Source organism: Solanum pennellii, chromosome 2 (genome assembly GCF_001406875.1).
Source record: "Solanum pennellii chromosome 2, SPENNV200".
Taxonomy (NCBI): Eukaryota; Viridiplantae; Streptophyta; class Magnoliopsida; order Solanales; family Solanaceae; genus Solanum; species Solanum pennellii.
This window is the reverse complement of record NC_028638.1, coordinates 39,281,982-39,293,704: the sequence shown is the minus strand read 5'-3', so window position 1 is coordinate 39,293,704 and position 11,723 is coordinate 39,281,982. Positions and strand designations below refer to the sequence as shown.

The window sequence follows — 11,723 nt, the reverse complement described above, 5'->3', positions numbered from 1 at the left end:
TTATTATTATTATTAATTATTATGTGACATTTTTTTATTGGATAAATTTAAATTCCAATCCACCAAATATTTTCTACTCATTTAACCCATATCCACATTCTTTGACCCAAACCCAATTAAAATTTTTTATCAAAAATAATAAATTTCATCATCTCTTCTCTTTCCCTTGAACCTAATAACCTATTTTCTTTTTTCCTCTTTTCTTATTCAACAATGTCAAAATAAAATTAATGATTGAATCAATTAGTATATGAATTTGAAATTGACATAATGATATTTGAATTTGGTCATATCAAATATAACTAAAAAGCTCTTCTTGATTGTGTTTGAATTTTATCTTTCTTGTTTCTTCCTTTTGGTTCACACCATGTGAAAAAATCAATTTTTTAAGGGGAAGTTCCACTAGATAGCTCTTCTTAATCGTGCTTTAATAGTGGAATTGATATAATTTCACTTGGGTCTTGTTTCTTTCTTCCCTTTTTGGTTCACACCCTTTTCAAAAAATACAATTTTCATGGTTGAGTTGCACTAAAAGAGTTGTTCTTGATTGTGTTTTCATGGTGGCATTGAGAAATTCTGAATTAGGTCTTTCTTATTTCTTCTTTTTGGTTCACACTATTTCCAAAAATTTAATTTTTCATAGTGGAGTTGCGCTAAAAAGCTTTATTTTATTTTATTTTAATGGTAGCATTGACCAAATACTAACACAATCAAAAAGAGCTTTTTAGTTCTAATTGGTATTAAATTCACTAGTTATCATTGATTGAGGTTGTATATGGTGATGAGAAAGAGAATAAGTTATTAGGTTAGAATGGTAGAGAAGAGATGTTCAAATCTTTTAATTTTGAAGAATTTTTAATTTGGTTTGTGTCAAAAAATGTGGATATGGGTCAAATGGGAAGAAAATTTTTTGGTGGGTTGAAATTTAAATTTATCCAATAGGAAGATGTCATATAATAATTAATAATAATAATAATTAAAAAATAAAGGTTGTTTGTTTTAAGGGTAATTATGAACCAAAAAGGTGGATGAAAGGATATTTTTAATCCAATAGATTAATGAGAGGTATTTATAAACCTTTTTTAGTAGTCCAAGGATATTTTTGACTCTTTTCTTTAAAATTAATCAGCTTAAGGTTAAGGAGGTGGGTCCGCGTTGGTCTTCATAGTAAAAGTAGTCAACTACGTGGGAATAATACTTTAGAATGATTTTTTTTACAATATTTTAGTTTCAATTTTTCATATCTCAATTTTTCATATGTTTGCAAAAAAATTAAAGGACATTTTGAAAGCAATACAATTAAATTTATTTTTTTTAATTTTTTTGTACCAAATTAAACGATATCTTTCTAAATATAGTCTGATGTATAAAAATGCTCTAGAAGAAGATAAATAATAAATAAAAGGAATTGAATTTGTATGCATGTTTATTATATTGACCGTAGGATTTATATAGTTGTCCTCGACCCCCCTTTACATTTGTTGCGTTATGCTAATTTTTTTCTCCTTATTCTATTAACCTTCTACCTTAATTTTGTTAATTGCCTCCTTCCTTCTCCAATTTCACGATAACTCAAGGAGGACAACAACTCCTTTGTGTTCTCTCCCTTCTTCATTTTCCGGTGATTCAAGGAGGACGACAATTTCCTTGTCTTCTCTTTCCTTCCTTCTCCTCGATTCAATGTTATTATTTTCTACTTCATATTTAATTTATACTGATTCAACTTATTTATGATTGACGAGGCATTCAAATAAAATTCATTTATTTTGGAGTTTGATCTATCTTCAATCTTCAATAATTATCATATTAGTCTGAGATTAAAACGTTAATACCATTTTTAGGTTTCCTCTAACCACATCTTGATGACCTTGACCTTGAATTTCAATTGATCATTTCATGCAACGTATAATGTGATCTCAACGATCACAAATGCTAGCGTTAGGTGTATGCAGGATGTTAATTTAGTGATTGTTTTTAATATCCTGGTCCTTTGTATATACAAAATTTTTGAATGGCCTTTATGTAAAGGCCATTCAAAAATTAATTTAGGTAATAGGGTGATTTTTTTAACTCCATATTTGAATTTGTGGCTGTGATACATCAAGTTCATGCAATGCATTGGTGGCCGAGCTTCTCATCTTCCACCCGTGCCTCTACCTCCGACAGAAAAGTTCATTCCGATGATAGCGTGATCGTCACGCGCGGGGGCGCTCGTTCGGCCCTGAAATCAGCTCTCTTCGGCACCCGTAGCCGTATGCGCCAAATATCCCGGAAGAAGAAGAAGCCCCAACACCGTGGTGGTGACCACCATAGTGTCGACGTCGGAGATGATTGGCACTCTCAGTATTCGTATGAAAGTTCTCTACAGGAGGAACGTCCGCCGCCGCAACCCCTCCCTTTGCCGGAATTACATGTGATGCTCCGTCAACATCCTAATTTGGTTCAAGCCCCCAGCGTCCCACTTCCTTCGCCTAGTGAAGCAATTTCGCATCATAAAGCTGGAGAGGAAATAGAAAGAGAGAGGATGGATGCTTTCAATGGTGGAGCAACACGAGAGGGGTATGTGAAAATTTCTTCATATTTGCTGTTATTGTTCCTTATTTTGCTCAAGTTTCAATTATATTTGTGTAAATTCGATAGGAAACTCTTCTTTCTTCGAATTATTAGGTCTCTAAATTTCTTATTCAAATGAATTAATTTGTGCATTTTACAATCAAATTCTTAGGGTTGTAGTTGGTTGTGGGTCATCATGTTTTGAACAATTTCCTGATATTTTTAGTGACTGAATTTGTCAAATTTGAAATCAAGATGTAGTTGATCCACAAGAACAATTTTCTTTTTCTCTAGGCGTAGCTGGCAATTAACACTCATGTAGTCATTTATTGTATTGACCTACTAGTTGTCTCTTATGCTGCGGGTTTCTTACTGTCCTACTTATGTTTCCATAAATGTTGGGTTTATGTTTTCCTTGAGTCGATTGTCTATCTGAAACAACCTCACTGCTTGCACAAGGTAGGGGTAAGGTCTGCATACACTTTACCCTGCCCGGACCTCACTTGTTAAACTAGGTATGTTGTTGTAGTAGTCATATATTGTAGGTTTCAGATTATGTAGACCTAATGATTTTGTTCTTTGTTTGATATTTCAGCAGACTTTTAAACCAAGAGTCTCGAAAGAGAACAGATCACTCTGCAACTCCATTGTCCAGGATGATGCCACCTCGGATGCTGCTTGTCCCAGAAAGAATCCCTCCTGACTTTTGGACTAGTGCTCCAACTAGTCCTTATGCAAGTCCTACACATAGACAACTGAAAAGTTGTGATCATATAACGAGTCCTCTTTTCGTCACACCTCCTAGCGTTTTTCAAGTTTGGTCTGCCCCTGAGATGCCTCCTTCAGAAGCCCCTCATGGTTTAGGCTTTTCTTATAACCATGCTTTTAGTGTTGATAACTCTCCTCTTCACAGTCCAAGATTAAGTCCTCAGAGAAGATCCAGGAGTCCAAGTGGATCTCCTTCACCTTTACATCATCCACTACCAAATGATCAGTGCCCAATGGCGCGTCGTGAGAATTGCGCTCAAGGAAATGTCCATCCTTTACCCCTTCCTCCTCTAGCTACCCATCCCGTTTCACCACCTACCCCTAAAGCAGATATATCACCTATTAAAGGCCAGTGGAAAAAAGGAAAGCTTATTGGACGTGGGACATTTGGAAGTGTTTACGTAGCATCAAACAGGTATATAGATCTTGTTGATGGATGTTGTTGCATGTCTGTATGATGCTGTAACATGCTGATAGTATAAATATATCTTAAGTCCTTCAATATTTTCTAATGTAACACTATGATCTTAACCAGAGAGACAGGAGCTTTGTGTGCATTGAAAGAAGTTGAATTATTACCAGATGACCCAAAATCTGCTGAGTCTATAAGGCAGCTAGAACAGGTCAGATTTCCTTCACTGTCTTTGTTTCATAATCCTTGAATACTTGGATTCTCTGTATAGATTTTTATTGGAGTTAATAAAAATCAAATATGGGCACTCCTGCATTACTTAAATCGGCCGAAATATTTGGAGTTTGGGGTTTATCTGCATTACTAGTTCTGGAAACGTGCCTTGCACGTTTGACCTCTGTTACTGTATTAATTTATATAGGCCCAAGATATAAAATTGCTCGACATTGTCTGACGTACTCCTATATATTTTTTTGTGCATATAAAATAAACTATTTTTTGTGTTTACTTTTTGCCTATAACTTAAATATCAACATTTTTTTTGGTGAATGATGAGCAACTTGTAAGGCTAGAACTAAGCCCCAAGTCTGAAATTTTTTGGGATATAAATACTCCAACAATCATTAAAAATAAAAAAATGAATGAAGGACACAAACCAATAAGAAAAATAGTGACCAATAAAAAAATATTACAAGAACTATTAGATTATGTGTTTCTCCAACAACCATGAAAATAAAAAATGAACGAAGACACAAATCAATAAGAAAAATAGTGACCAATAAAAAATACTCTTTACAGAAGAACTATTAGATGATGAAAACAAAGTGTGGTGGATTAATATTTTTTATCCAATTTATAAAGGGAGAAATTAAGTACATGAAAGGTTTGTGCATGTGAATTGTGATATTTCAATTACAAAAAAGTTTGGCCAATAAAGGAACTGAAAGGGTGCAATTAATGGAGAAAATGAAGGCTTTGTACGGTAAAATAGAACATACAGACAGTCTTAACTTACTGAAAACTATGTTGAGGATTAACATCTTTAAGTTACAAATTAATGAGTGGAGATTCCATACCTTTTCACTTTAACCTTCAACAGAAAATCGTTTTTCTGGCTTTCTCAGGATATTAGTTTTTCATATCCATGTTTTTTGGTAGATATATAGATATACAACTTGCTTGATTGGTTTAACGTAATCACTATGGTTTAGAATGTTCAAAATCTCAACTGTCTGCCTCTTTACTGATGAATTGAAAGCATGCTAAGAATTAGAAGCACCAGTTATTGAGCATAATGGTCATGATTTGTGAATGATCAAACCTTAATACCATTTGACAAAGCAGTTGCCTGGCTATTTTCATGAGTACTTGAAGCTGAATGTCATTTCAATGCAGAACATTATCTTTGCCCCATAAATTTCAAGCTTGAAATGTTTTTCAACATTTATTCTTTATGTTGGTCCAGGAAATCAATGTTCTCAGTCACCTCAAGCACCCAAACATTGTCCAGTATTATGGCAGTGAAATAGTAAGAAATTTTTACAAGTTATAAACTTAATTCATCCTTGTACATACTGTTCAGTGATTGTGTTTTATTCTTTGATATTGCAGGTTGATGACCGCTTTTACATTTATCTAGAATATGTTCATCCTGGTTCTATCAATAAATTTATCCAAGACCATTGTGGGGAAATTACAGAATCTATTGTGAGGAATTTCACTCGCCATATTCTTTGCGGGTTAGCGTACTTGCATAGTAAAAAGACCATTCACAGGTAATAGTCAGATATTCAACTATGATAGATATAATATATAGAACCTTCTGAAGAACCATTTTTGAAATGTTCCTTGTACAGGGACATTAAAGGGGCTAATTTGCTTGTTGATGCTTATGGGGTTGTCAAACTTGCAGACTTTGGGATGGCTAAGCACGTACGTTACTCTATCTCAAGTCATTTTTTCAGTTTGCAGTTTTTTTTAAGTAAAGAATGTTCTATTTAGTAGAATGTAATGATTGATCCAGAGATCTTTGTGCTTTACATGGTAAATCTCTTCATAGTGGAGTGTTAATATGCGTTTTTAGATGCTTCATCTATAGCATTGTGGAGAAATATGGGTGTTTCTTTTTTTGTAATAATAGCTGTAAATGTTTTATTTTGGAGACAACATTCTCTTGTGCTGCTATGTAAAACAAGAATGTATATTCAGAAAAACAACAATAATAGTTATAACAATTTTTCTATGTTGTCACTCTAAGATGTATAATCAACAGATCTTAGACTAACAGACTGGCTGTTGCCAGACTTTTGCTAGCGTTACATTTTTCTTTGAACCTCAAGTGTTGTTATGCAGCTAAACGGGCACTCAGCTAATCTCTCTTTAAAAGGAAGTCCATATTGGATGGCTCCTGAGGTACTTCCCTTCAACAGCACATCTTTCTAATTATGTTCTCTCACCTCCTACAGCTTATGTTTTCTGCTTCCTGCAGCTTATGCACTCTGTTATGCAGAGAGATAATAGTAACGATCTTGCCTTAGCTATTGATATATGGAGTTTGGGTTGTACTATAATTGAGATGCTGAATGGCAAACCTCCTTGGAGTGAATATGAAGCTGTAAGGACTTTATTTCTGCATTTTTTAGCTCGTACCTGATCTTTCCTGGCAGAGATCCATTTCTTGACATGCCCTCTTAGATTCACATGGCTCCACGAACTTAGCAAATAATAACTAATTATGCTACATTTTCTTGTTTCGAGGGGTCATATGAATTTGTTACTCTAGCTGTGCAGCTGGTATTCCATTAGACCAGGGCATTAGTGTAATCAAATATCCGATTTCTCCCAATGTACCTTTATTTTTGTCATTGGCCATCTAACAGAGTTAAAGATATCTTTCACTATGTCTAGATTTGCCTTTGGTCATTATGAATTATCAAATCATTAATTGTTTTATGAACTTTTCAACATCAGAAATGGAGGAATGTTAAGCAGCTGAAAAATCATAGCCACTTGAGTATAGTTTATACTCAACTTGTGCAAGCTTTTTTTGTAAAATTTCACCTAAGAGCAAGACCATGCAGTGCTTTCTATAAACTCTTAAAACTTACAAATCAAATAATTCAACTATGACAGGCTGCAGCAATGTTCAAGGTTCTAAAAGATACCCCACCAATACCTGAAACATTATCACTAGAAGGGAAAGATTTTTTGCATTGTTGTTTCCGTAGAAATCCAGCAGAGAGGCCATCAGCTAGCATGTTGCTAGAACATCCATTTGTTAGAATGTCGCATCAGCCAGAAGTTCCTTCTTTTGTCCAGCAAGTTGACGGGATAAGACTAACAGTACGTATATTCAGTCCCTTACTTCCCTTTCCTCTTTTGCTGGTTGTGTTTCTTCATCCCATAGTATTATACCTTTGACAGGAAAAGTTGCATTCTCAAAGAGAGCAGCTAAGTTATAAACTTGAGGCGGTGCATGTATCATTAGAAAGATAACACTCGGAAGGATCTGGCAAAGAAGAACAAAATTGTGATCTAAAGAATGGAGTCCTCAAAATGAGCAAGTTCACTTAAATGTCTGCCTGCCCCGAAGCTTTATGCCTACACAGCAGCAATGACATCATTCATATTCTAACATAGCAACGGGACTCTGTTATTTTGCTCATTCAACTCCCATGGTCATCCCCCGTTCATCCCATTGAAGAACAGAGGCATTCTGGGCCGACTACTATGATTACATGCCCATGTGGTGCACTGACTATTTAGGATTACTCATCTTTATTGATGTGGTTTTCTAAAGAGAGCTCGACTCGTAAATACATCACAGACCTTTCTCAATGTGCTCTGTAGATAGCTTGGATGCACAGGGAGTTGGAGCCACGAGGTACTGTCCCTCCTCAATGCTTAGAAGAGAGGAAGACATGTTTATAGTCCAGGGAAATTGCCCTGCAGACCTTGGATTATATCTTTTGTGTATTAATAACAAATATGGAGCTACAATGACAACTATACCGATACAATGACCAAATTCAAAGATATTGAAGCCCTATGAAAGCTGTATTAGTTAATCTATCAATCTTTCAAGTACTTTATGATAGCTGTGTAATGTAAAGCAGCTGAATGAATTTAACAAAGCAAAGCTTTGACAAACATTTAACAAAAATGTGCCTCTATACAGGCAAGTTGGAGTAAGCTATATGAATCTTGTTTGCTCCATTTAAATTTGTTTTTCACAACCTGTACGTTCCTTAAATTTGGTGCAGTGGCTTGGTAGGCCTTGGTTATATGCTCTCAGATTCTGCAGTGTGAACTTTTTAAAAAAAAAAAAAACTACTAGTGACTATTAACTCCAGATAAAATTGCTTTGTGGAACGTATAATTGAAGTAAAATGTTTTGAAGAAATGGTCTAGCTAGGCAATTAAAATATAATGTTTTGAAATTTGACAAACAAAATGAAGAAATTATAGAACTTCATTACAATTTTATAAAGGTGCTCTCTTGATAATTTTTTGACGCAAGTGTTCTACAGGAACAAATTCTCAATCTATAATAATTTTTTAAGTTTCATGTCTCTAATCGTCGAAACTTTCTTTCCTCTGAAAGCAACTTAGCAAAGCGAGTAAGAGCTTCTTCATTGGTGCCTTCCCCTTGAACTGCTTCAACGCGGCCCGTCTCCAAGTTGACCCTTGACACAGGCTTCTTCAGTAGATCTTTACCAGTCTGCACTAGTGTCTGCATGTTTTCTATGGTTGAAATATCCATAGATGCCGCCTCCCCGATCATACTATCATTCTGTACAAATTCATTAAGTCATCATGAAAAACATATATATGTACATGTGTTAAGTTATATTGCTCGTACTCTCCAAAAATATTATTGTGTTTGAAGAATCTGACACGTATCAGTTTGACCGTCAAGAGGAATGCTTATAACAAATTAAAGTTGATGACCGAACCTGAATTCTGAGGTAATTCTTGTGGTTGTGAAGGGACTGAAACATAGTTGAAACATGTATATCCACAATATCAGTAATTGCATCAGTAAAAATGTCTAGCAATGGAATTGCACCATGATTGTACATCCAACTAAGAAGACCCCATTTTGAAGCTGTGGCAGCATTGTACTTCTCTTTATTCTTGCCTGTGCCAGTGCCCAGTGACAGAACCAACATTTTCTTGCAGTCCACAGTTTGCATATCCTCATATTTCAGTCTTCTCGTCATCATTTCTCTTGAAATGTGAGTAATTGCTAGTAGAGTCTGCCAGTATATTCAAAGAATATTAATTGTGCATAGTTCAAATATCTTTGATATATTGTTGTGTGTACGAATAAAGTTTCTAAGATGTAGAATACAAACAGTCGATCTGCTCTTATTCAAATGAATACTCACAGGATTATTTGCAGCTACACCTCCATCAACAAGATCAAATGTACGTATTTTTCCTTGAGCATCCTTAGTCTCAAAATAATGTACAGGGAAATAAGTGGGTGCTGCTGAAGTACCAAGAGAAACGTCTGATAGGCGCGCATTCTTAGACACAATTGCTCTGGCCTGTTCAGTGTAAATATAAATATATAGACATGAATTGAATTAATCGTAACTAATAGTGAACATACATCAGTAGTTGTGAAAATGATAGGTTGAAGGCGTTTGATATCAAAAGTTGGAATGAGTGTATGCGTCAATGTTTGCTTCATAGTAAGATTGCCTAGTTCCGACCTAACCAACGATCTCAGGTACTCACCATCATACTTTGGTCCACCAAATAAATTAAACATCTTCTTCATGAAGTTGTTGCGGCTTCAACATTACACATATATAAAAATCTGTCATCAATAAAGCCTTAATCCATACAATTAAATGGTAACTCAACTTTAAATTGAAGTTTATTTGAATCCACCAATTTCAAATACTGAATTCGCCTTTTTAGTGTGCAGCAATTGAACTTGTCCAAAATTTATAAACTCTAACAAGATTATCAATTATTGTAATTACCTGCTCTGAGGAAAGATTTTAGCGCCGTGTTCCATGTAGAAGTTGTTAATATCTTTTGCAGCATATAAAGGGCGATTATCCTTGTTTGGAGCTGTGAGCATTGTGGTTACAAGTCCACCTGTACTTGTACCAGCTATCACATCAAAATAGTCTGCAATTCTTCCATTGGCTCCATCAAGTTCCTAACATAGCCATAAAGAGTTATGAGTATAGATATAGCTGATCATACTAAAATATGTAAAAAGTAGCTAGCGCGCAATGGATATGAGTACGATAAAATGGCTGATCAATAAGTATACCTGAAGTTTGGATTCAAGGAATGCAAGAATAGTGCTGGGAATAATGCCTCTAATACCACCTCCATCAATGCTTAAAATCGTTACCGTCTTTCGTTTAGTAGCTACACAAGCTATAGGATATTGTTGCAACAGTACTAGAAAAGTGATTAGTAGTGCAACTACAAAAATCCTACCCATACTGTATCAAAGGACAAAGATATAGCTTCTTAAAGGCTTATACCTTGCCAACACCAATGTCTAGGTGAAGGCATATTTATACAAGTTCCATACACACGATATATGGTGTAAACAAGATTTACACACCTTTTCGCTCTCTCTGTTATTTTCAATTTGTTTAACTTATTTTAATTTGATACAGAGTTTAACAAAATAAAGAGGACATTTGAATTATGTGATCTTATGTCAAATGCACCTACGCCTAAATTGAAATTAAAGAATTGCTACAAGAAGGAAAGTAGATCAAAGAAATTAAAATGGAGGGAGTATAAGAATTGATGATCAATAACTTTGAATAAACTAATCTTAACAAAATAACATGATATATAAAAAATAAAAAATTGTATTGTTAATAGTATAGTTTAGATCCATTTATATATTCATATATTTTTGCTCTCTTGTTTGGATTTTGAATGGTGTTTGTTAGAAGTTGATGAGTTCCTTTTTTCTCCTTCCATATTCTAGGTAATTTACATGTGATTTGATCCTCTTTTTCCGTCTGTATTATTGACTACAAAGTTTAATATTCCATGCATCTCTATTCCTTAAAGCTCCACGTTACAAATAAAATCTTTCTTCTTCTCTCCTATTTATCTTATAGGGAATTAAAACACGTTACGTGATTATGTGGTGTATTTTATGTTTCTATATAATATATCTGGTGATTTAATGCATGCATTCCCATTAATTTATGATTACATCTTGAGCAATTTTATTATTTAAGTTTTATTGAGGAAAATTTTTTAAATATATTTGAACTTTGATTGATATTGTTGTAAAGATACTAAATTTTTTTAAAAAAAGGACTTTTTACTTCATGCATTATTTAATAGTGTATTTTAATATATGTGACTAAGTGAATATTATAAATATTGCATAATTATAAATAGTAACATGTCCATGTGGACACATATATATCTTTATAAACAATATTAAATAGTGTAAGGTAAAAAGTTTTTCATAAAATTTGATATCTTAATCGCAATTTCAGCTAAAATTAAAATATTTTTCTAATCCTTTTTCGCTTTTATTAATCCTGATCATATCATCAAGCAAATAATCTAAATTGAGTTTAATGAGATCAAATATTGGATCAGATCCCTTCACGACCTGGCCTCCTCTCTACTGAGCCCTCCCTCCGTTTAACTCAAAATTGGGCTCCAGATAAGTTTTGAGTATATCCTTGTCATTGTGATTGTACGGCAGGTTTTCAGTCTCTTTACAAAAAATGATCTTTTTTTTATATAATATTTTAATTATATTTTAATATGTTTAAGGATACAAGATTAAGGGTAATTTTATATTTTAGATATAACAAATTATGTGATTCATATTGATACAATGTATCTAAAACAAATTATATCTAATTTTGATCCAAGGTACATTTATCTGGACGAGCCAAATACATATATTCAAAGTCTAAATTCTATCCGGTAAGACAAGCCGACTCTGTGCATAAAAAATAGGGAATGTATAAAA

The 11,723-nt window shown here is 33.9% G+C and overlaps 2 protein-coding genes across 3 annotated transcripts; one reads left to right on the top strand and one right to left on the bottom strand.

Moving 5' to 3' along the window:
- The first annotated feature begins 1,533 nt into the window (after nt 1–1,533).
- On the top strand, nt 1,534–7,954 carry LOC107011869 (mitogen-activated protein kinase kinase kinase 5-like). 2 transcript variants are annotated; one of them, XM_015211539.2, is made up of 10 exons: nt 1,534–2,559; nt 3,152–3,736; nt 3,857–3,944; nt 5,199–5,261; nt 5,345–5,508; nt 5,590–5,665; nt 6,086–6,145; nt 6,222–6,347; nt 6,866–7,075; nt 7,157–7,954. In XM_015211539.2, the coding sequence occupies exons 1-10, from the start codon at nt 2,114–2,116 to the stop codon at nt 7,226–7,228; spliced, it is 1,890 nt and encodes a 629-aa protein (XP_015067025.1). In that variant the 5' UTR covers nt 1,534–2,113; the 3' UTR covers nt 7,229–7,954. The 2 variants fall into 2 exon arrangements, with proteins under 2 accessions (XP_015067025.1, XP_015067024.1); XM_015211538.2 differs by having other exon boundaries at nt 3,149–3,736.
- A 213-nt stretch (nt 7,955–8,167) lies between these two features.
- LOC107010003 (patatin-like protein 3) lies at nt 8,168–10,480 on the bottom strand. The gene is made up of 6 exons (XM_015209284.2): nt 10,029–10,480; nt 9,730–9,911; nt 9,351–9,534; nt 9,124–9,285; nt 8,689–8,991; nt 8,168–8,525 (listed from the first exon to the last, which is right to left on the bottom strand). Exons 1-6 carry the CDS (start codon nt 10,203–10,205, stop codon nt 8,298–8,300), a joined length of 1,236 nt encoding a protein of 411 aa, XP_015064770.1. The 5' UTR covers nt 10,206–10,480; the 3' UTR covers nt 8,168–8,297.
- Nucleotides 10,481–11,723: the final 1,243 nt, after the last annotated feature.